Source organism: Muscardinus avellanarius (genome assembly GCF_963383645.1).
Source record: "Muscardinus avellanarius genome assembly, chromosome: 1".
NCBI classification, from domain to species: domain Eukaryota; kingdom Metazoa; phylum Chordata; class Mammalia; order Rodentia; family Gliridae; genus Muscardinus; species Muscardinus avellanarius.
Window position 1 is genome coordinate 118710759 of NC_137786.1, and position 25478 is coordinate 118736236.

The window sequence follows — 25478 nt, forward strand, 5'->3', positions numbered from 1 at the left end:
TGAGGCTGGCTTCGAACCCGTGTGATCCTCCTGTCTCAGCCTCCCAGGCTTTGAACCTGTGCGATCCTCCTGTCTCAGCCTCCCAAGCGCGGGGATTACAAGCGTGCGCCACCACGCCCAGCCTTAATATAATTTTTTGAATAAATATTATATTTATTTGATATGTACTCAAAAGGTAAAAAAGCAGTATAAAGGAAAAATCACCTTCTCACCAAATTCCCAGCATCTTGGTCCCTGGAGGTAACCAGTATTGTAGGCTTCTTATATTTCTTTCTAAAGGTATGCATAGCACGTCTCATCAGATTTGAATAGTTTTTCTCTTCTTTTCCTTTAAGACAAGTGTGAGAATTCTGTACTCTGTTCTTCTCACTTAATATTATATCTGAGAGTTCTCTTCATTCTGAGTTTCTATAACTTAGCCATGATGTGCAAATCGTTTATGTAGGATATATTTATATGTGCATTTATAATTATGATAAATACTATCAAATTATTCTCTATAGAGGAAGACAGCCTTTGCATGAATGTATGAGCATATTTCACTTCTCACAAAATTACCAACAGAAGGGGTGGTTAGATTATTTTTTATTTTATTAAATTGTTAGTTGAACTAGGCATGGTGGCGGACTCTTGTAATCCCAGTACTTGGGAGGCTGAGACAGGTTCGAGGTCAGCCTCAGCAACCTCTTGAGGCCCTCCTTGATATAGTATTTAAAAATAAAACATAAAAATAAAAAATAAGCTGGGTGTGGTGGCGCACGCTTGCAATCCCCGCACTTGGGAGGCTGAGACAGGAGGATCGCACGGGTTCGAAGCCAGCCTCAGCTGCTTAGTGAGGCTCTCAGCAACTTAGTGAGACCCTGTTTCCAAATAAAATATTTAAAAAAAGGTCTGGGAGTATAGCCCGGAGGTAGAAAGCCTCTGGGTTCCACCCCCAGTACCACCAAAAAAAAAAAAAAAAAAAAAAAACCACATAAAAAATATGGCTGGGAGTGTAGTTCAGAGATAAAAATGTTCCTGAGTTCAATGTTCACTATTATAAAAAATGTTAGGTGAAAGATATTTCTAAATATACTTAAATTGGCATTAGTTTTATTATTGAAATCGTGCTCTTGCCAGGCGTGGTGATGCACCTTGTAATCCTTGTGCTTGGGAGGCGGAGACAGGAGGATCGCGCAGGTTCAAAGCCAGCCCTGCTGGCTTAAGAGACACTATTCCCAAAAAAAAAAAAAAACATAAAAATAGGTCTGGGAGTGTAGCCCAGAGGTAGAAGGGTTTCCTGGAACCCCAGTACCACCAAAAAAAAAAAAAAAAAAAAAAAATGTGCTCTTAATTTTTTCTCTTGATGATTTGTAGAAACTTTGTGTGTGTGTGTGTGGTACTGGGGATGATGGAACCTAGGGGCATTCTATCTCCAAGCTACACCCCCAGCCCTATTTTTTATTTTGAAACAGGGTCTCACTGATTGCAAAGGGCCTCACCCAGTAGCTGAGGCTGTCCGCGAACCGCGATCCTCCTGTCTCAGCCTCCCAAATGCTGGGATTAAAAGTGTGCGCCACCACGCCCGGCTTTAACTGCATTTTCAATGGGAGTTACAAAAATCAAAATCAACGTGGCTTTATGAATAGTATCTTCAAACAAAAAATATAAACAACTTAGCATTTTAACAAAAATATGCCAAATATTTGGTTGTATTCACAAAACCCTTTTGGGAAATGTTTATAAGTTTATTTCTATACCTCATAATAGAATTTGAAAGCTTCTGACAATCTCTTATGCTAGAAACTCATGGCATATAAAAATTAACACATAAATAAATATATAACAAACAAATAAAAATAAATAATTCGTGCCTTTATGTTTTCAAAACTATACATACTAATTTAGCATTATTATTTTAATTTTATTGTGTTAAATCAGATAGAAGTTGGGTAGTCTAGAATGTGAGAAAAGGACATCTATAAGAGACTTTTTGTGTGTGTGGTACTGAGAATTGAACTCAGGGGCTTTCTACCTCTGAACTACACTGTCAGTCCTTTATATTTTATTGTTTGGAAACAGGGTCTCATTAAGTTACTGACAGCCTCACTAAGTTGCTGAAGGCTGGCTTTGAACCTGTGATCCTTCTATCTCAGCTTCCCAAGTACTGGGATTACAAGTATGTGCCACCAGCCTGGCTTTTATAAGAAACATTATTTTGTTAGCTTATTTTTCCTGGCAGTAGACTTTTTAAGGGTCTGATGAGAAAATGGTGGAATACTAATAAGACACTGATTAAAGACCAGTGTGGTTCCACCATGTATCTTTGAGAGGAACAAGAAATGGTATAGGATCTCTCATATCTCAAACCTTCAATTCTCCATCCCATCTCCCCTTCTTTGTCACTCCAGGAAGCATGTTTTGAATTGGGATGCCACAGGCAGCATAGAGAACTTCAAGAGAGAAACGAAATAAAAGTTCTTAGCCCTGTAGACGAATTGAGTTCTGAGTGAGAAAAATGGGTGGATTTAATCCTCTTTGCATTAGTAACACTGGTTTGAATAGCACATCCCTGGGTGTGTTCTCCTGTGGGTTCCTATCCTAATTTCCAGTGCAAAAGCAGTATTTTTGAAGATGCATTTGCTTGAAGCAGCCAGCAACTTCTGTTCTTTTTGTAGACATGTCATCCACTTTGGTAGTGCTTAAAATAAAGTACTCAGATAGAAGGCAAGTTGAAACAGACAACAAGCAATATAATACAAAATGTTATGAGTAAAGTGTGTTACTCAGATCCTTCTGAAATACATTTCTCCCTTTATTTTGAAGGCCATGGTATAGGCAACTTGGCTAATGGAGGCAGCCTCTTCCTTTGATCATCAATAGGGTTATCTTTTCGGGAACCTAAGTCCCAGCTGAGATGACAGTTTTAGGGAAGGCTGACATGAAAGAGAAAGGGACTGTTTAATTATTACTTTCCTGAAAAGCATGTCTTTTCTCGCTTTAAATGAATAATTCTTCAGCTGGAGCCACAAGCAGGAGTGCCAGCAGACCTTTCAGGTAGGGAGTGGGAGGAAATTCATTTGATCTTCATTTTTTTTAAAATCTGGGCTGAGCGTAGGATCTGGCCTTATGTGTCAGCCTTACAGAGGACTATACTACACTTACTGGCCGTGGGTGACAGATTTCAATCAAATGAGAATAAAAAAAATAAGTGCATTGTTTTTTGGTGCTACTGGGGTTCCTGGAAGCCCTTCTACCTCCCGGCTACACTCCCAGACCTATTTTTATATTTTGGAAACAGGGTCTCTTAAGCCAGCGCGGCTGGCTTCGAACCTGCGCGATCCTCCTGTCTCCGCCTCCCAAGTGCGGGGATTACAAGCGTGCGCCACCACGCCGGGCTAATAAGTGCATTTTAATATGCATTTATTTATTCTCCTAAGGCTTGAAGAAAGTGTGAGGAAGTATGTTGTAAGGAGCCTGCATATAGTAGGAGCTTGGTGAATGCTCAGAGTCATTGACTACAATGGATGGCTGAAGGGCAAGCGTGAGAATGTGTTAGACTGCTCTCAGCAACTGCTTTCCTTTTTGGGGATGTGTGTTTCTATCTGCATTGGAAGGAATGCTGGGGACTATAGCAATTAACTACACCTGTGCTGTACAACAGTAGCTACCAGCAGGATGTGGCGACTGAGCACTTGAAATATGGCTCCTATGAGTTGAGCTGTGTATCAAATGTAGAATAGGCACTGGGTTTGTTTGTTTGTTTGTTTGTTTGTTTGTTTGTTTTTCAATCCCAGGGATTGAACCCAGGAGCATTCTACCTCTGGGCTACACCCCCAGCTATATTTTTTTATCCTCTCTCTCTCTTTCTCCCTCTCTGTCTTTTTAAACTTTTTGGTGGTACTGGGGGTGGAACCCAGAGGCTTCCTACCTCTGGGCTATACTCCCAGACCTATTGTATATTTTATTTGGAAACAGAGTCTCACTAAGTTGCTGAGAGCCTCATTAAGTAGCTAAGGCTGGCTTTGAACCTGTGGAATCCTCCTGTCTTAGCCTCCCAAGCGCAGGGATTACAAGCGTGTGCCACCATGCTGGGCTTATTATATTCTCTCTCTCTCTCTCTCTCTCTCTCTCTCTCTCAACAGGGTTTCACTAAGTTGCAGAGGTCCTCACTAAGTAGCTAAGGCTTGTGTTGAACCTGTGATCCTTCTGTCTCAGCCTCCCAAGTACCAGGATTATAAGAGTGCAATACCATGCTCGGTTTATTACACATTGAATTTTGAAGATTTAGTATAAATAAGAAATGCAAATAATATTTATATTGATTATATGTTGAATGATTTTTTTGTATATTGGAAATTAAATAAAATCTATTAACACTTCACCCATTTCTTCCTAAGTGTGTGTCTGTGTGCTGGGGATTGATCTCAGAGGCATTCTACTTCTTTCTTTCTTTCTTTTTTCTTTTTTCTTTTTTTTTTTTTTGTGGGTCCAGGGATGTAACCCAGGGATATTCGACCTCCAAGCTACTCCCCCTGCCCTATTTCTTATTCTTTATTTTGAAACAGGGCCTCACTAAGTAGCTGAGGCTGTCTGGGAACTGTGATCCTCCCCTCTCAGCTGGGATTACGAGTGTTTCTGAGCTACAACAACCCCAGCCCTATTTTTCATTTGGAAACAGGGTCTTGCTTAGTTGCTGAGGCTGGCCTTGAACCTGTGATTTTTCCTATCTCAGCCTCCCAAGTACTAGGATTACAAGTGTATGTCACCACCGCCAGCGTCCTCCTACTTTTAAAATATGACTTACTGCTTTGTAAATTTGACCGATAGAAAACTTAAAATTACCTGTGTGGGTTGTATTCTATTTTTATTGACCAGCACTGGTTTAGACTTAGATAAACCAGGCAATGAAACAATTCTTTTTTAAATAAGAAAATTGTTTTTCTATCCCCCTGCTCTGCACCGGACCATCTTTACCCCCGAAAATATAACACTGACCCCTCCCCGGGCTGCCCAGGGGCCTGCGGAGAGCTGGGGGGAGACCCGGGCAATGCTGCTAACCCAGCTGCTGGGTTTGCCAGGCTCCTTCCTTCTAGCGCGAGATATTCCAGGACCGAAACTGGAGGGGGCTGGACACCCCGGGGCCCGAGCTCACCGCTCTGCTGGAGTAGAGCCCGTCAGGCCTGCGCTCCGCGCCAAGGTAGGGGAGCTTTTGTTCACGCTGGCGCTGCCTCCGCGGTTGTGCATAGGATCCCAGCCCTGCACAGAAACTTCCCTGCTTCCCCGCCTGGCAATTGCCCCGCGGGTTCAGGGCACGGCTCTAAAAGGAACCAGATCTGAGGATGAAGCTCTTGCCCGGCCCGCCCATTTGCGAGCTGGGCTCAGGACCCGGCCTGTCCACCGCAAGTGTGGGCAGTGCTGGTATCTGGGATCCGGGGCCGGGGGCCTCGCTGGCTTTGGGAGAAGGCGGCGCCGCAGGAAGCCCGGCCGGCGCTGCCCTGCAGACCCCGTTTGGCCTCCGAGCCCCAGGGGCCTGCTGGGTCCCGCGGCCGGCGCGCTGCCCTCGCAGCCCCTGGGCTTTGTTCCCAGCGCGGCGGAAAGGGAAGGGGAAGGGGCAGGGGCAGGGGGCGCCGGCCACCGCGAGGTCCGGCCCCTTCCCGCGGCGATCGGCCTCCCGCCCCCGCCTCTCACTCCCTGGGTCCCTCGCCCGGCCCGGCAAAGGCGGGGCAGCTCTTTTCCCGAGGAAAACGCCGGCAAACCTGGCTCCCCAGGCGCTGGGCTCTGGCAAAGGCTGGCCCGGGTGTGAGCGCAAGCAGAGAAACGCGAGCCCGCGGGCTCAGACCCTTTCTGGCTTCCTGGCCAGGAGGCAGGGCCTGGGGAGACCGCCAGAGTTTTTGTTTTGGGGGGGAGGAGGGAGCGGAGCACAGAGTTCGGAGTGTGCAAAATAAGAGCAGGCCCGGGGTCGGGACGCAGCCCGCAGCCCCGCTCTCCTACCGAGACCCTCCGAGGAGCCCGGGGAGGTGTAAGGGAGGGGCTGCCCTGCCTTGGCTCAAAGCCTGGCACTCACAATGTTTTTACTGCCCCTGTTCCCAAAGAGGAAAGAGGGAGTTTCCGCCCAGATTAAAACTGGAATCACGCTCCCAAGGCTGGGTGCAAGTTTCTCTGCGTGGGAACCAAGTGTAGGGCTCCAGCAGGCACGGCAGAGGTCGGCTTGCACACCCGCCCGGCCCTCAATAGCCACCGAGGCTTTAGGATTTGGGGAGACTCGATTTACACTTGCTGAACGTAGCAGCCGAAAGCTCACATGGGGGGGGGGTAGGCGCACAGCCTGGTTGTCACCCCAGAGCCTCTTCGCAGTCTCAGACGTCGTCTCCCTCCAGCAGATAGGAGAGGACTGGACCAGGCTTAAGGGCTGGAGAACAGCTTTGGGAAACTCAATCCTCTGGGCTCTCCGTTGGTACCATTATAAACTTAAGAAAAACACTCTACGCTCAGACTCCAGGACAGCAGGTGACTTCATTTAGAAGCCCACTGGTCAGATCTTCCTTTAAAGCCTCCCATCAGAGACTGTTCCTTCCTCTGACTTTCCTTATCTTTCTGCCATTTACCAGTTCATCTGTATGGAACAGGATGCTTCTACTTCCAGGAGCACTATAGTTTGGGGCCTAATTGATGCTGGTAATTAATTTGTTCTACCTGCTAGATCAGATGGAAATCCTGCTCGTGCACCCAAGGATTAGTACTTGGCTTTCTAGCACCTCCTCTAATTATCTAATAGCATGGGTTGTGAGGACTCAGTCTCTATTAAAACACTTTTGCTATTAGCAGTAGTGATTGGAATTGTGATGACGACTAGATTTCACCAAATTAGAGCTTAAAAATGGAGAGATGGAAGAGAAGTGGCTTCTTTTAATTTCCCTGAGTTTAACATCAATAATTAGAGCAATTTTGGGAGATGCGAGCCAGAATTACCCCTGCTGTTTGTAGATGATCACCTCAATTTTAGCAAATCGACTCTTGGGAAATAAATGTGACAGATTAGAAAAAGACAAACAAGAAAACAAAAGGTTGGGAGGAAGGGAAAAGAGAGTCTGGGATGGGGAACAGGAGACAAAGGCTAGCACTCTTATTTGGGGAACTGGGATTGAAAAGAGGGAAACAGCAGAAATAGCAAACCATGTGAATGAATTGATGGGGAAACAATGAAAATTTGAGGGAACACAGTATGGCGCTAAAGAGTGGTATTCTTAAAGCGATCAAAATCACTTGAAGAATGTAGATAAAAACTTCCTTCCAGCCACTCCCTATCTAACTGATGTAAATGATGTTACAATAATTTTCTTTCTTCAACCTTCTCTCTCTCTCTCTCTCTCTCTCTCTCTCTCTCTCTCTCTCTCTCCTCCTCCTCCTCCTCCTCTTCCTCCTCCTCCTCTCTCTGGTGTGGTGCTGGGGGATTGAACCCAGGGTTTTCTAACTCTGAGTTACACCCCAGACCTATTTCATTTTTTATTTTGAAACAGGGTTTCACTAAGTTGCTGAGACTGGATTTGAACTTGTGATCTTCTTGTCTCAGCCTCCCAGGCACTGCGATTACAGGTGTGCACCACTTTGCCTGGCTTTATTTTCTTTATTTACTTCAAATAATCCGGTCATTCTTCCCATCAATTAAGCTAACAATCTAAACAGCGGACACTTCCTCTTCACTTTTCTCTTTCTGCTTTGCTATCAGTTATGGAAACTCTTAAAAATCCAGGCCCAAAGGCCCAAATCAGTGCTTTATCGCTATGGAAGAGTTTGTTGGACTACAGACTTTTCCTTTTATCTTTTTTTTTAAAAAGAAAAAAACAAAATTCTCCTGAGGACAGAACCGCTCTTGCGATGGAGGGGCAGAAGTCGAGGTCGAGAAGCCAGCTAGGGAAGCAGCGCCGCCGGTGGGCTTCGCTCTCCCGGCTCGGCCAGACGGATTCAGCAATTCAGCACCGCGGACAGATCCCCGCCCCGCCCCAGCCCACCTCACCCTCCCCTCTGCCTCCGGCAGCTTCGCCATTGGCTCTCCCCGCTCCCCTCTCGAGCTGCCAATTCTCCAACACAGAGACCCAACCTACCCAGGAGCTTGTCTTCTCGCCTCTTCAGCGCCAGGGACAGCCCAGGCCGAGGAGTGCAGCGGAGATTTGAGCCTCGGAGAGCGGCTGTCCGCTCTCGACCAGGCTTGCTGAGACGCTGCCCGCTTCCTACATCGGCCCCCGGCCCTCGCCCCGTGGCAGGTGCTCCGGTCAGGATGAATCTCAACTTCACCTCCCCGCTCCACCCGGCGTCTTCGCAGAGGCCCACGTCCTTCTTCATTGAGGACATCCTCCTGCACAAGCCCAAGCCGCTGAGGGAGGTGACCCCCGACCACTTCGCCAGCTCTCTGGCTTCCCGGGTGCCGCTGCTAGACTATGGCTACCCCCTCATGCCCACACCCACCCTCCTGGCTCCTCACGCCCACCACCCTCTGCATAAGGGAGACCACCATCATCCTTATTTCCTCACCACCTCCGGTAAGTGGCAGGGTCTCAACCTGCGGGGAGGTAGAGATCAGGCCTTCTAGTCCAGATGCTAAGCCTGCCATAGAGCACGGAAAGGCCAGGTCTGGCTTGCACTGGGTTGTTCCCCCACCTCTTCCACCCAGTGACAATAAACGGTTGGGCAGGCGGCTGAGAGCACCCAGGGCCCCCTTGGGGCATGCCAATGCATTGGGGATAGTGGTGGTCACTTCACATTCTTTATAACTGACCAAGAGTTATGTGGAGGTGGATGGGGTTGACATATTTTTGGAGGGCAGTGCTCAGTCCTATGACTGATCATCCTGGCCACGCAGTCTCGATTCTTTACCTCTCCTGGTCAGAGGAAGACCCTCAACTATCCCCACAACTATCCCCTCTCATGGACTGAACTTAACTTTCCAGCTTGGAAGCTGGACACTTCTACCTAGCCAGCTCCCTTCTTCCAGCTACCAAGCATTGGTGAATCCAGCAGAGGGTGGAGAAGTGGCGAGGGTTTAGGGTACTCTGAGGAAGAAAGGTTGGGCTGGCCCAAGTAAGCACAGAAAGGGTACGAAACAAAGAAAGAGGGACACAGTTTTTGATCCTCTTCATTCCAAAGGGTTAGCATTACACTCAGGCTCATAGACTGGTCTACCATTCCCGACTCTAGAGTCGCTGGAGCTGAGTGCTAAAGTATTTTGATTTCTTCTGCAGCTTGACAAAGGTGGGGATTTGCAAAGTATGGTCGGGACAAGAAGATTTGGAGAAATACCAGTTTTTTTGTTTGTTTCTTTCTTTCTCAGAAAGGCCACATCCACTCTATCTTCTCTGGCATTTTTGTTCCAGACAGAATAGAATTTTTTTTGTTTAGTCCGGTTGTTGAGTGAAGCAGTGAAAACAAGTGTCTGGGGCAAGAGCTGGGGGAAGACCGGAGGCCGGCTGTGAAACACAGAACAAAAGCTGGCGCTGTGTGAAGCAAGCGGTAAACCCAGGCTCTCAGGCACAGGCTTGGAGGGGATTTCAAGCCTGTGCTAAGGTCCAGTCTCCCTCCAATTGGCTCCCCACCTCCTCACCACACTCTTCTCAGCTGTACTGGTGTTGTCTCATATAGCGATGACTGAGCCAAATTTTGCCTTTTGTTTTATTTTTCTCTGGGATTAGCAGATATTTGCGTCTGCAGCAGCTTCTGTCTGCTTGGGTCCTCTCCGATACTAAGTAAAGCCCGAGACAGACAGGAGGAGACAAGGGAAGTCTCCACATATTCCACCAAGGGAAAACGCTTTAGCCTTCTGCTTTTCTGGCCTTCAAGAGAAGAGTAAGGACCAGACTAGAGACCAGGGTCTCCTGGGTGACTCTAAAACTGACAAGGAAACACGAGGGCCGGGTTTCCCAGCTTCTCTGGATATGAGTTTGTGGTTTTCTTTGGTCCCAGGGGGATGGGAGCAGCTCTGCAAAGAGTAAAATGTTATTTGGTGAGCCCAGGAGGCAAGATCATTTTGCCTCTGTTCTAGCTCCGGAACAGCACTGACAACGACCAGGTCGTCCCTCGGAATGGACAGCTCCCGGATCATCTGATGTTTTTGCAAGAAAACTTTATCTGGAGCAATAGGCCACTTGGCGCAGGAGGAATCGTTTCCTCTCCAAGGAGACATTTTTAAAAGCCTTCTGGATCTATTTCCTAGTTTTCTCTCCCACTTTACTTGCTGTTTACTATTTGTATTTCTAGATGACCTCCAAAGAAAAGATCTCCAAGCACTATTTTACACCCCCCCCCCCCATTCTTGGGAAAAGGGCTGGGGAGCTTTGGGCGAGCAGGGCCCTGGACCGGAGCAGGCCGCAGAAAGCGCTGGCACCAGAGGGGGGAGTGGAAGGGGCGAGGTCGCCTCCCCTCTGTCTGGACCCTGCCCACCCGGCCGCTCTTCTCCCTGCAGGAGTGCCGGTCCCTGCACTCTTCCCGCACCCCCAGCATGCGGAGCTGCCGGGGAAGCACTGCCGGCGCCGCAAAGCTCGGACGGTCTTCTCAGACTCGCAGCTCTCGGGCTTGGAGAAGAGGTTCGAGATCCAGCGCTACCTGTCCACGCCGGAGCGGGTGGAACTGGCCACCGCCCTCAGCCTGTCGGAGACGCAGGTGGGCAGCAGGAGGGGAGACCCGGATCTCCGCTCGCTTCTCTCTCCCCTAACTCTTAACACTTGGGGGGGCCCATTGAAGAACTCTTCTAAGGAGAACGACTCCGCTCCTTCTTTTCTTTTCTCTTTCTTTCTTTCTTTCTTTCTTTCTTTCTTTCTTTCTTTCTTTCTTTTTCTTTAAGATTTAAAGAAGTTTATTAGAAAGATAGAAATACAGAGGATACCGCTCCATACCAGAGACTGGCATGGAGGGGTGAGTCGAATGAATTACTCCCTACCCCCGCTCCTTCTTTTCTAACCCCCCAAGATCTATCTCCTGCGGGGCTCTACGGGAGGGAAAAGCCCCTCCTCCGATTCCGCGACCAGTCCCCGGGTTAAGAACTATTATTTCTAATGTTTCCTTTACTCCCTCCAACCAATGGGTGTAACCCGCGTCAGAGGTAAACTAGTGCGCGACCAGGTGGGTTCCTGTCCCTAGAGCAGCCCGCACAATATCTTTTCCTTCTTATTTTACTCAGTCTCTCACCCGGGGCAGGTTTTCAAAAGCAACCCCACACCCGCGGTAGTTTCAGCTTCTCGCTGCCCTCCGGACCACAGCGCTAGGACCGTTTTCCTTTTGCTCCAGGCGCCTTTCAGAAGCAACTCGCAACCTTTCTCTAGTGTCTGTCTCTGTCTCTCCCACATTCTCTGTGCCTGGAAAATAGAACTTGTGAAATCGGTAGCCTCGCCAGGCCTCCATCTGATTTTTCTCTCCAATGATAACTCGCAAATTCAAGTCTCATCTTCCTGCTCAGGAGTTGTGCTGCGCCAGGTATTGAGAGGTGTCGATCAGCATTCGGTGTGAAGGAGACCGATCACTCAGCACTTCCTATTAGTAATGGCGAGCAATAGCACCGGTACTGGTGATCACAAACCACACCGGTGTGACCCTCACCATTATTTTGGGACAGTTACTCCTGGGAGCCTTGGGATAGTTGGTTTCACTCAACAAGATGATCATTTCTGAGTGCTTTAGCTGTGACACCCGAGTGAGAGGCGGTCACAGCTCCTAGACAATCAGTGGACTGAGGTCCATTTTCCTAGACCCCAGCGATCAGTCGCTCAGATTTTAGCTCGGTAACTATGGGTCTGGAAGAATGACATAATTTTGTTTCTATCTCTCCGAAATCAGGTGAAAACGTGGTTCCAGAACCGGCGGATGAAGCATAAAAAGCAGTTGAGGAAAAGTCAAGACGAACCCAAAGCGCCAGACGGGCCCGAGAGCCCCGAGGGCAGCCCCCGCGGGCCCGAGGCCGCCGGCGCCGACGCGCGCCTGGGCCTGCCCGCCGGGCCCTTCGTGCTGACCGAGCCAGAGGACGAGGTGGACATTGGGGACGAGGGCGAGCTCAGCTCGGGGCCGCACGTGCTCTGAGCCCCGGCGGGCGGGGGAGCGGGAGCGGGGGCCGCGGACCCGGGCGCGTCTCTCCCGAGCGGGAGGGCGAGGCCGCGGAGTCCAGCTCCTGAAGACCCACAAACCTGCCCACCCGCCCCCGCCCGGGGAGCGCGCCGCCGGGCCCGCCTCTTCCTGCGCCCCGCGGGACCCCCGGGCGTGCCGCTCCCCGGCCCCGGGGCTCTCGGCTGAGTCGGCGGGGAGGTTTTCCTCGGCGGAGAGTGCGCAGCCAGCCTCCCTCCTGGGTGTGCAGCCCCCGCCCCCAGCTCCGCCGTGCGGATTCGCGACCTCCCGCCCGGACCCTCGGCGCTTCCCTTAGCAATTCGGGTGGGGTGTCGGGGCTTCTCTGCTCCGCAGGGGTCTAGGCGGAGCCAGGCCCGATGGTTAGACCGTCCAGCAGGGGACAACCCCGCGCGCCGCGGCTGCCGCCCCCCGCCTGCCCGCGCCCCAGCCGGGGCTCGGGTCCCGCCGCTCCGCAGCCCGCGCCCCCTGCAGACCCGCAACGTGGGCCGAGAAACATTCTCACACCAATTCTGCTTCCTGTCCCGCCACGCTTCCATGTCCCACGGGCTACTGATGTTTTCAAAGTGAGTGTCCACGGGCTGTGTGTGGAAATGCTCATTTTCGGGAACTCTGAGTTTTAGCGAGGTTGGGCGCCTGGCCGCGAAGACCGAGGGCCCGCGGTGCGCGCCCGGCAGGGACCCCCGAGGCTGGCCGCGAGTTTGATTGCCCTGCGCGTTATCCCTCTTCCCCTCTCCCGGAGGTCTCCCACTCCTCACTGGGTTTGCAGTCTCTTTAGATAATAAAGGGCTTGCGGGACAAAACTGGGAACAACCTCGTTTGTTACCCACCTCTTTAGACGCGTTATCCCCTCGGCCCCAGGCAGTTTCCTATTCCCGGTAGAAATGAACTTGGCTAATGACATTTCATTAACAGATTCCGTTTTCCCCTGACCCCGATTTTCTGTTTTCAACCATTTGATGAATAGTCTTGAATCTCATGTACATAGAAAAGGTCGCCCTAGATGGCATTGTGTCACTTCAAAAGGCTGAAGGGACAGGGATCTACTGGTATTCTCAATTTGAGACCATGCTAACGCGCTCTGCGCTTGTCAAATAGCAGCCGAGCCAGGAAACCTCTCTTAGATTTTTCTTTGCCTTCGGGTTTTACCTTTAGGTAAGAGGCCATGAAGGCTGGCAAAGCTGGCCTGGTCGGCTCCTCGCCCACTGTGGGGTGAGCTTGGGTTAAATTTACTCCTAAAGATTCTTCTAGGTCTAGGTCCCACGATTTCAGGAATGGAGAAGTAGGCTTTGAAAAAACAATACAGAAAAAACATTACAGGAAGAATATACAAATGGGAGACTCTGAGATTTACCCGTGTTTTTCAGTCAGAGGGGAAACCACTTTTTGTGTGTGTGTGTGTGGGAGGGGGGTCTGGGGATGGAACCCAGGGATGTTTGACCTCTGAGCCACATCCCCTGCCCTATTTTTATTGTTTATTTTGAAACAGGGCCTCCTAAGTTGCAGAGGACCTCACTAAGTAGCTGAGGCTGTCCACGAACCACAAATCCTCTAGTTTTAGCCTCCCAAATGCTGGGATTACAGGTGTGCGCCACCACGCCCGGCAAAACCACTGGTTTTAAAACATAAGTTCTGCCTAGATTTGGGGAGTTTCCAAACTGTTCAGCAGTCAGTCAATGAGCTTGTGAGTCACATATGCCAAGTACTCGGTTTCCTTTTCACAGATGAGGAGAGTGAGGCTTGGCAAGACTGAAGGATTTCTCCATGAAATGTGGGCTAGCTGATAGGCAAAGTGGGGGACGATATGTTTCTGGTAACTTCACATCAGTTGATATTGCTTCTGCCACTCCCCTTTAGATTGTGGGGATGTGACTATTCAAAGGCAATTCAGGCTGAGATTTCGCCTCTCCCTCTCTGTTCAGATAATGACAGCAACCCCTTTCGTTTTTTTGGTGTGTGTGTGTGTGTGTGTGTGTGTGTGTGTGTGTGTGTGTGTGTGTGTTGCTGGGGATTTTATCCAGGCCCTCTTCTCTGCCAGACAGAATACTGCACTAAACCCCCAGACTGACAGTATCATTTTAAGGCATGAGTTTGCTTAAAAAGAATGCTCTATAATAAGATGAAAGACTTGACTAGAGAGAAGGAAAAAAAGTGATTTGTTGCAGGGTGTGATGATACACATACCTAAGACAGGAGGACTGCAGGTAAGAGGCCATCCGCAGCAACTTATGGAAACCCTGTTCCAAAATGAAAAATGAAAAAAAGGAGAGGGGTCTGGGGTGTAGAATGCCACTGGATTTAATCTCCAAGACAAAAAAGAATTGATTTGTGAATTAGAATGTTTGTTAATCCTAGAGAGAAAGTACATATCATTATACAAGAACATGGAGCCAAGGAAAAAACAACAAATTCTTCCAACCCAGGAAGAACAACTGCAAGTGGGATTTTGGAAGAATCTTTAAAGTAAATAGAAACATTGTGTGTTTGGTGTGTGTGTGTGTGTGTGTGTGTGTGTGTTAGATGGTGAACACAAACACAAAAGGACCAAGCATTTATTTCTTCCTTATTCTGCCCTCACAAGAAGGGGGGGGGGGCGGTTATTCTGAGTTTCAGAGGAGCAGAGTCAGTGCATCTCACGACCTTTTGTCATGAAAAAACAGCTACACAGGTAGCATAAGCATAGCTCTGCTTTCTTGGAGGCACAAAAAGTCCTCGAGCCCAGGGAGCTGGGCCTGATTCACAAGGTTTAAGCACAGGGAAGATGCTCCTTCCTCTCACCTTGTCCTCTCCTTAGGGCTGTCTGTGCTTGGCTGCAGTGGGTGGGAAGGGAAGAGCTCAGAGCTGCAGCACCAGCCCGTGGAGGCAAAAGTTTTCTCATCAAATATCCCTGAAATTGGTGGCAGACACCCAAGAGTAAGGTACTCTCCATCATCATCATCATCATCATCATCATCATCGTCTCCTCCCCCTCCCCTTCTCCTCCCTTTCCCTCCCCTTCCTCCTCTTTTTAAATACGAGGGATCACTAATGATGGTAGAGGATAGGCACAATTTAGTCTCAATTTAATGTACCACGACAGCACTTTTTGTTTTTGGCCTTCAATACTGATCAAAGCCTCCACAGGCTGAAAAGGTATTCTGAGTGAATTACCCAGGCTTTTGCCTCAACTCAGTTTCACTTGGGGAAGATCTGACAAAGCTATTTCCATTATGACAAACTATAGGAAGACACACACAAATCTGATTTTGAAGGGACAAAAACCTCTTCCAATAGCCAAGCTAGGCAAGTCATCCCATGTGGAATCCCAAGGTAATAAATAGTTTTCCCTATTTATTGACAATGCTCTATTTCTGATGCACTGTATTTCATAGATTTTCAGAGAGGGACTCTTGGGTTATATTTCTGCTCATGTAAAAGCATAAGAAATGGTCAAATCACCATCCAGCCAGGGATTAGTTGGCAGTGACACTCAGAAATAAATAACAGGGATCTATGACACTGCTTCATGAGATGGGGACTAGCATCATGGGTATCTGTGATGAGAGAGAGAGAGAAAGAGAGAGAGAGAGAGAGAGAGAGAGAGAGAGAGAGAGAGAGAGAGAGAGAGATATGGAGAAGCAGAGAGAGTTTCTGGTGATGAAAAATCATTCAATAAACATATTTAGTTGAAGCAGTGACTCTGTGGCTTTCATAATTTGGGTTTAATATACATGCAAAAACCCTCTCAGATACTTGAGATATTTTATATATTGAATTTATGATGTATTTTTGGCACCACTTTCATTTTTTTTTTTTTTTTTTTTAGTATTGAGGAAGGTGCTTAGGGGTGTTCTACCACTGAACTTTATCCCCTACTTTGTCCTTGAACTTGTGACCTCCTAAGTAGTTGGGGTTACAGTTGTGTGCCACTGCTTGCCATCACATTTGAAAGAGGATGTTGACAAGCTGACCTTCATCCAAAATGCAGGGACCTAGGTCAGAAAGGGTGTGGGAAGCAAATGTAGGACCTTTGAGCTTGGGGGCAAGAAAACTGTTGGGAGGAGAAGGAGGATGCTAGCTATAATGGTATGGGGGGGGTACAGCTATCTGTTCAGCCCTGCTAAAGATGTTACAGTAGTTCCAGGGAAGCAGATTTTGAAACAATATTTGAATACCTCCTGTAGGCCTGGTACTGTGCTATCCCAGAACAGAATAGTCTAAGTCCACAAAACACTAAGCACTTTTTCAATGGAAAAGTGTAGGCAGAGGCTAGAAGACAAAGCCTAAGGGATTCTCTATTATACATTTCTCCATTAGTGGGAAGTTGGGCTACATATCCTGTAAGATTCCTTATCCTCCTCCTCCCCCTTCCTCTATATTCCTCCCTGCCCCTTCCTCCCTTCCTCCCTCCCTCCCTTCCTTCCTTCTTGTTTTGCAGTACTGGGAATGGAACCCAGGGGCATTCTACTTCTGAGCTACCTCCCAGCCCCACCCTCTCTCTCTCTCCATATATATATTTGGTGGTACTGGGGTTCCTGGAAGCCCTTCTACCTCCGGGCTACACTCCCAGACCTATTTTATATTTTTATTTGAAAACAGGGTCTCTTAAGCCGGCGAGGCTAGCTCCGAACCAGCGCGAACCAGCGCGATCCTCCCAAGCGCGGGGATTACAAGCATGCGCCACCATGCCCGGCCAGCCCTATTTTTTATTCTTTATTTTGAAACAGGGTCTCACTGAGTCACAAAGGTCCTCACTAAGTATCTGAGGCTGTCCTTGAACCTTGATCCTCCTGTCTCAGCCTCCCGAATGCTGGGATTACAAGCGTGCACCATCACGCCTGGCTTTCCTTTTCTTTTTTCACAATCCTGGGGGATCAAAGTCAGGGTCTCACACATACTAGGTAAGCTCTCTTCCACTGAGCTACACCCCCAGCCTGGTGTGATTTTTCTTAACCATTAAGACCCTAGTATTCTATTTTCTTTTTTTGTAGGAAAGGATGTAAGTTCCAAGTATATTAAAATTATTTGTTACCTGGCACAGTGGCACATGCCTATAATCCTAATACTTGGGAGGCTGAAATAGTGGGATCATAGGTTCAAGGCCAGCTAGGGGTGTAGCTTAAAGGTAGAATGCCCCCCCCCACCACTAGATTAAGGATAAAGATACCATCTGGAAGAAATTGTCAGTGTTAGAAGTATTTGACAAAATTGAAGAAGTTAAGTTCTAGATTTAATGAAAGCCTTGTGAAAGTCACATGGACAGTGGCCAAAATAAGGCTAAAGGCCAATTTTAGTTGTCACGCCTTACCAGCAACTCGTGTGGCTGTGATGAGGATGTGGGGCTGTTGCCACTGTGGCATGTGGGGGAGCAGACTTCTATAGCTATTTTGGGGGAAAAAAGTATAGCTAGAAATTATTTAGTAAAGTCTTTGGTCAACTTTTGGAACGCTTCTGATTAAGAGCAATCTGAGAATCAAACAAGCCTTCCTGGGAGGCACTGTAGTCTCTGCCCTGTTTTCATTGAGGTACAGGCTGAGCAACCACTGCAGGCTGCTTCAGAACACAGACACTTTCTGAGCCAGGTGTTGTGCCACAGCCTGTGATCCCAGTACTTGGGAGGCTAAGACAGGGGAATCATGGGTTCAAGGCCAGCTTTATTACCTTAGCAAGGCCCTCAGCAACTTAGTGAGACCCTGTTTCAAAATAAAAAATAAGCCGGGTGTGGTGGCGCATGCTTGTAATCCCTGAGCTGGGGAGGCTGAGACAGGAGGATCACACAGCTTCGAAGCCAGCCTCAGCTACTTAGTGAGGCTCTCAGCAACTTAGTGAGACCCTGTTTCCAAATAAAGTATAAAATCGGTCTGGGAGAATAGCCCGAATGTAGAAAGCCTCTGGGTTCCACCCCCAGTACCACTCAAACAAACAAATGATAAAAAAAAAATAGGGATGAAGGTGTAGCTCAGAGGTAGACTGCCCCTGGGTTCAATCCCTAGGACCCCCACCCCCCACCCCCAGATGAGAGAGAGAAAGGAGAGAGAGAGAGAGAGAGAGAGAGAGAGAGAGAGAGAGAGAGAAAGAAGAAGAAGAAGAAGAAGAAGAAGAAGAAGAAGAAGAAGAAGAAGGAGGAGGAGGAGGAGGAGGAGGAGGAGGAGGAGGAGGAGGAGGAGGGAGGAGGAGGGGGAGGAGGAAGAGAATAAGAAACTTCTGTATCCAGCAGAATGCTGATCTTTAGAAGATCTCAAGTTTCTACATTTCTCTATCCCCAAATTTGGGACCCAATCTCTCTTAATTACAGTTGAGGCAAAATGAGAGTCAGAGAGACTGACTCTCCAGTGTCATACAGCCCATTAGTTTGGTGGATCACAGAATTAGTACATCCAGAGGTCAGAGCTAATTCCATCAGATATCCAGGAGTGAAGCGAACATTCAAAATGGCTCTAGTGTTTTCTCTCCACTTTATTTTCTAGTTGTTATCTACCCACCTTTAAATTTTTTAATTTTTGATTTTTAATTTATTTTATGGTACTGGGGATTGAACACTATGGCATTATACCTCTGAGCTACACTCCCAGTCCTGTTTTTTATTCTTTATTTTGGTGGTACTGGGGTTCCTGGAAGCCCTTCTGGGCTACACTCCCAGACCTATTTTTTTATATATATTTTTATTTGGAAACAGGGTCTCTTAAGCCAGCAAGGCTGGCTTCGAACCTGTGCGATCCTCCTGTCTCCGCCTCCCAAGTGCAGGCGTTACAAGTGTGTGCAACCACGCCCGGCCTATTCTTTATTTTGAAACAGGGTCTCACTAAGTTGCGGAGGCCGTCACTAAGTAGCTGAGGCTGGCCTCACAGCTGCCATCCTCCTGTTTCAGCCTTCCAAATACTGGGATTACAAGCATGCGCCACCTCACTTGGCTACCCTCCATTTTATTTACTTCTTCCCTCTCAGAATTCACAGTGCACACCAGGAACTTTCCTCCATGATTTCATTTATAATAATGCCACGAGCTTTCTCTCATTACTCTGCTATATTGAAGAACCCCATCGCATTTGAAATCAGAGTGTTGGTTAGACAGCTTAGTATACAGGCTTAAATTCTAATCTTGGTTTTGCCAATGATAACATTATTTCTCTTACTTGGCATCTGAAAAATGAGGAGAGATGCCAATAAATCAGTTGTAATGCTGAGGGGAAGTTAGATAAGATATAATTATGATATAGATCAGAGCCTATTAATGATAAGGTCACTGGTGTCAATCTTCATAGGACTGCAACCATTACTACATGGTTAATAAAAAGTGATTAACAAAAAGATTGTTATGTCTCAAAGAAAGTTTATTTTTTTTACTTGTTGCTGTGGATCAAATCCAGGGCTTAACACAAGCACTCCATTAGTGAGCTACATCCCCAGCCCTTTCGATCCTCATCCTTCTTCTTTTGGTACTAGGAATGGAACCCAGAGGCATTCTACCTCTAAGCAATACCCCCTGCCATTTAAAAAAAATTTTTTTGGTGGTACTGGGGTTTCTGGAAGCCCTTCTACCTCCGGGCTACACTCCCAGACCTAGTTTTACATTTTTATTTGGAAAAAGGGTCTCCTAAGCCAGCGCGCATGGCTGGCTTCAAACCTGCGTGATCCTCCTGTCTCTGCCTCCCAAGCGCGGGGATTACAAGCGTGCGCCACCACGCCCGGCCCCCTGCTATTTTTTATTTTTATTTTTATTTATTTATTTATCTTTGCAGTACTGGGGTTGGAACCCAGGGACATTCTACCTCTGAGCTATACCCCAGCCCTATTTTCTTTTCTTTTCTTTTCTTTTCTTTTCTTTTCTTTTCTTCTTCTTCTTTTTTTTTGCTGTACTAAAGATGGAACCCAGGGGCATTTGATCTCCAAGCTATACCCCCAGCCCTATTTTTCATTCTTTATTTTGAAACAGTTTCACTGAGTTGCAAAGGGCCTAAGTAGCTGAGGCTGGCCGCAAACTGTGATCCTCCTTTCTCAGTCTCCTGAATGCTGGGATTATAAGCGTGCGCCACCACACCTGGCTTTTATTTCTCATTTTTAAACTGGAGATCCTCCTGTCTCAGCTTCCCAAGTATCCCAAGGTGTGCGCCGCTGCACCCAGTTGTTGTTGTTGTTGTTGTTGTTGTTGTTATTAGTAGTAGTAGCAGTAGTAGTAGTACTGGAGATGGAACCCAGGGGCCTTTTACCTCCGGGCTACATTCCCAGACTTATTTTATACTTTTTTTTTAACTTGGAAACAGGGTCTCTTAAGTCAGTGAGGCTGGCTTCGAACCTGCGCGATCCTCCTGTCTCCACCTCCCAAGCGCGGGGATTACAAGCATGCGCCACCACGCCTGGCTGCACCCAGTTATTATTTTTTAATGTCATTACACAAGCTCTTCATTACTTGTCTAGATCCTACTCTCAATAAATTCACGTATTCCCCCATTTTATTTTATTTTTTTATTTTTTTTTTAAATAAAATTGAGCTTTATCATGTAAATTTCTTTCCATATTAATAAGTTTTTTTTTTGCAGTTCTAGGTGTGCTACACCCCCAGTCTTATTTTTTATTTTTTTTATTTTTATTTATTTATTTTTTTAAATTTTATTTTATTGGTGCACTGTATTCATACATCATAGTGGGATACAAACTTTTGTAGACATACATGCACACATCGCCCAGTCAGCCCCCACCCGATCCCCACCCCATTCTCTCCCCATCCCTCCCTCCCATGCTTGGCTTAGTGGTTGACATCTAGTATTATAGCAATTTATCCAAAATTAAAAATGATAATCTCACATAACAGTTTCATTTGTCTGATACCAAGCGTTTGATGATTTAAAGATAGCATTTCAATATTTCTTTTTGCTTTCTTTCTTACTAGAGCATATTTTTTTCTGTTTTTTTAGGTGAAACTATCATATATTTATATATTTATTTTTCAGAAAAAAATCTATCCTAATATGGAATATGAATTCTAGATACCCAAAACGATCTTGAAAAAGAACAAAGCTAGCAGATATATATTTTCTGATTTCAAACCATATAAAGCTACAATAATTGAAACAGTGTAGTACTGTTCTAAAGGCAGATATATAGACCATTGGAGTTAAATACAAGCCTAGAGCTAAATTCTTCCCTATATTGTCAAGTTATTTTTGACAAGGTTTCCACGAACATTTGGTGGTGGAAATAATAATCTTTTAACTAAATATTGTTGAAAAATAATAATTACATGGAAAAGAATAAAATTGGACCTTTACCTAATCCCATATACAAGTATTAACTCAAAATAGATAAAAGACCTAAATATAAATCTTAAGACTATAAACTTTTAGGAGAAAATCTGGGTCATAAAACCTCACAACATTGAAATTGGCAGTGATTTCTTGGATATGATTTCAATGGCACAGGCAACAGAAGAATATACAAACTCCCTAAAAAATAAAAGAAAATATTATATATCCAAAGACAATGTAAACAGAGTTAAAAGTTACTAATAGAATTGGATAAAATATTTCCAAATGCTATATCTGAAGGTATATTAATATTCCAACTAGAAATCCTAAAAATTAACAACAATAAAGGCAAACAATACAACTTAGAGATAGGTAAAAGACTAACATAAATAATGAATCTCCACAGATAACCAATCTTAGTTGTCTGTTGGATGGAAACTCTTGTTTCTCTGGTTCTGGTGAGTGTTACCTATTTCTTCTTTGTAGTTAATCTCTTTGAGTATTTTCTCTAGTGCTGGTTTTGAAGACATAAATTCCTTCAGTTTCTGTTTGTCATGGAAGCTTCTTATTTCTCCATCTAATTTGATAGAAAGTTTTGCTGGATAGGAAATTTTTGGCTGGAAGTTTTTTTCTTTCAGAGTTTGGAATATGTTACTCCAAGCCCTTCTGGCTCTCATGACTTGGTTTGGGAAGTCTGGAGTGATTCTAACTGGTTTGCCTCTGAATGTCACTTGGCCCTTTGTTTTTGTTGCCCTTAAGATTCTCTGCTTGGCTTCCACATTGGTCATTTTGACAATTATATGGCGTGGGGATCCTCTTCTCGGATCCTGTCTAAAGGGAGTTCTATAAGTTTCCTGGATCTGTGTATCAACCTCTTGCTCTATATTTGGAAAATTTTCTGCTATTACTTCCTTGAAGAGATTGTTGATCCCTTTGGTATCACTTTCTTTTCCCTCCTCTATTCCAATTATTCTTAGGTTAGCTCTCTTAAGATGGGCCCATATTTCTTCAATGTCAGATTCCTGCTGTTGGATATTTTTTTCTAGATTAGAAACTATGCATTCATTTTTGGATTGCTCATCTTCTAAGAGCGAGATTCTGTTCTCCATGTGGTCTAATCGGTTGTTTGTGCTTTGAATTGAGGCCTTTACTTCATTAATTGCATCCTTTATCTCTTTTTGGCTCTCTCTGAGTTCTTTTCGAAGCACCTCTATTATTTCTACAGTTATTTTCCTGATTTGATCTTCTAGAAATCTCTGATTTTCTGTTTTATCAGGTTCTGATGTTGTGGGGTTGTGCACATTCATTACTCCAGTGTTATTCCTCTTTCCCATGATTTCGGAGGTTTGTGCCTTCTCTGGGTTCTTCCCTTGGGTCACTATGGCTTCACTTAAGGTGCTCTGGATCTCGAGTCTGTATTATCTCAGACCCCACTACTCCTTTACTGGGTTGTATCACAGAGTCTCCGACCCAGGGAGTCGATAGAGGCTGCTTTAAACTATGGGGGGTGCCAGGTTGCACGTTCTCCTATGGTGTGATATCTCTGCCACCACCACTCCCTCACTGGGTCAAGTCCCAGGAGGCCCAATACTGCGATTTCTCCTCTGTGGCCCGCAATTTGACTCACTGTTCTTGAGTACGCAGATGTAGCTGTACTGGACTCGGTGAATTCACTGCTGCTGCCGCCGCCGCCGGTGGCAATATGGCGCCTCTGCCACGCCCTCGGCCATGAGGCTGGCGTATTTTTTCTTCTCTGGTTTTGATTAATCCCTGCAGCGTGTGCTGAGCTCAGCCACTGGGAGCTTTAAATGCTGTCTGCGCCGAAAGATCCCGCCTGGCTGTTCCGCAGCGGCTCACCTGGCTTGCTGTAGCCGTCCGTTGAGTTCGCCGCTGCCGTTGAGTTCGCCGCTGCCGCCGGCAGTCCCATTTTATTTTCTTAAAGACTCCCCCGCCCGCCATCCCCAGCCTCTCAATGTAGTGCACTGTCTCTGGACTGTCCCCCATCATCTCCCTTCCCGGGGATTTCTTTCTTTCTCTTGGACTCTTGTTCCCCCTCCCCCGTATCCTCTTCTTTTTTGGTTTACCTCCTCTTTTTGCTTCCTGAGAAGAGATGCCAAGAGATACTGTTTTGAGACTCTTCTTTGTCTCTAAAAAACTTTTATTCTATTATCATGCATGATTAGCATTTTGGCTAATGGAGTCCTAAGCTGGAGATCATGGATGAATGCTTTGGAATAATTCTGAATGCCCCATTCCATTTATTTTTAGCCTTTCATTGCTATCGTGAAGTCTAAAGCTGCGCTGACTCTTGATTCTTGGTTTGATGTTTTATTATATCATTTATTTATCCATTTTGGTGGCTAATATGATACTGTCTTTGTAGCCAGTGTACTGAAATTTTACAGTTTTTGTCTGGCTTTGGGTCTGGATACTCAACAGGCCCTTTTGGTCTGAAAACAACCTTTTTCCCAGTTATAAGCAATTTTCTTGAATTAATTCTTTGATGATTCATAGCCTTTATTTTTCCTCTTTGTTTTTTATGGATCTTCTATTATTTGGATTTGTACCTGCTAAATTTATTCTCTACATTTTTGTCTTTTCTTTCCCTCTGCCTTTTTACTCCAATTTCTGGAAAAATTGATCCCTCTTATTTTCTTTTTTATAATTAATTTTTTATTTTAATTAATTATAGGCAATTCAGTTATCTTTATTTTTATGGTGGTGGTACTGGGGATGGAACCCTTCTACCTCCAAGCTACACTCCCAGACCTATTTTATATTTTATTTGGAAACAGGGTCTCTTAAACCAGCTGAGGCTGGCTTTGAATCTGCATGGTCCTCCTGTCTCAGCCTCCCAAGCGCAGGAATTACAAGCGTGCGCCACCACGCCCGGCTGATCCCTCTTATTTTCTAGTCTTACTTTTGGGATTTTAATTTCTGCTATTGTATCTCTGATTCTCTAGATCTCTTTTCATTTCCTTGTTCTCCTCCTTCTTTTTAAAAGCATCCTGTGTAATATACACCAACATTTGGAAATCCCGTTCCTCTGTATTTAAGTGAGAAACTAAGAAATGGATAGGAATCAAGGAGCACATGATTTATTGACAGGCAGCCGTGCTGTGGGGTAACCTGGCTGAGTTCTTTAGTTGCAGAACCTCTCAAGTCAGGATTTTTATCTTGTAGGTTGGTCAGAATTCCAGAACAGAATTTTTTTTTTTTTTTTTTTTTTTTTTTTTTTTTTTTTTTTTTTTTTTTGCAGGTCTGGGGATGGAATCCAGAGGCATTTGACCTCCGAGCTACACCCCCTACCCAATTTTTTATTTTTTATTTTGAAACAGTCTCACTGAGTTGCGAAGGGCCTCACTAAGTAGCCGAGGCTGTCCGCGAACTGCAATCCTCCGGTCTCAGCCTCCCAAAGGCTGGGATTACAAGCGTGTGCCACCATGCTCGGCTCAGAAAAGAATTTTTCAAACTCCTACCTGTGGGATGAAGTCCTAGCATCCTAGGAGCCAAGTGGAAAAGGACCACAGCTCTGTATTTAGAGCACGTGACCCTCTATTGACTCAGTTCTATGCCTCCTCCACTGAGCCAGTCCCTCCCTCCAGAGACACTGCAGAAGGCACAGCCATCTTTTGCTGGGGCAGTGGACTGGCGGGGTTCTGCCGCATGGAAACTGGAGAATGTTGCTGCAGGCCTACCCGCTCTTGAGCAGACTTCCATCCAGCCATCCGTCCTGCAGCCCCTTCTCATCTTCACTCTCGCCTGTGTTCAGAGGTGGCTGACGCCACCGATTCCTGAGCGTGTTGGTGGGAATGCATCTCACCAATTCTTGCTAGCTTAGCATCGATATTTTTGGAGTCTGTCAATTTCTTTTTAGTGAGTCATTTGCCTGCTCTCCACTCTCAAAATTTTATTATTGCCACTCATTCCTCCTGTTCTTCTACATTTCTGCCTTTTAAAAACGGATGCTCGCCGGGCGTGGTGGCGCACGCTTGTAATCGCCGCGCTTGGGAGGCGGAGACAGGAGGACCGCGCAGGTTCGAAGCCAGCCGTGCTGGCGTAAGAGACCCTGTTTCAAAAATATAAAATAGGTCTGGGAGTGTAGCCCGGAGGAAGGAGGGCTTCCAGGAACCCCAGTACCACCAAAAAAAAAAAAAAAAAACAAAACAAACAAAC

At 46.3% G+C, this 25478-nt stretch overlaps 1 protein-coding gene across 1 annotated transcript; it reads left to right on the plus strand.

The window, feature by feature from the left end:
• Positions 1–8257: 8257 nt before the first annotated feature.
• BSX (brain specific homeobox) lies at positions 8258–12042 on the plus strand (the record flags this gene model as incomplete). Its single annotated transcript, XM_080701641.1, has 3 exons — positions 8258–8519; positions 10436–10632; positions 11803–12042. The coding sequence occupies 3 exons, from the start codon at positions 8258–8260 to the stop codon at positions 12040–12042; spliced, it is 699 nt and encodes a 232-aa protein (XP_080557767.1).
• Between the last annotated feature and the right edge of the window lie 13436 nt (positions 12043–25478).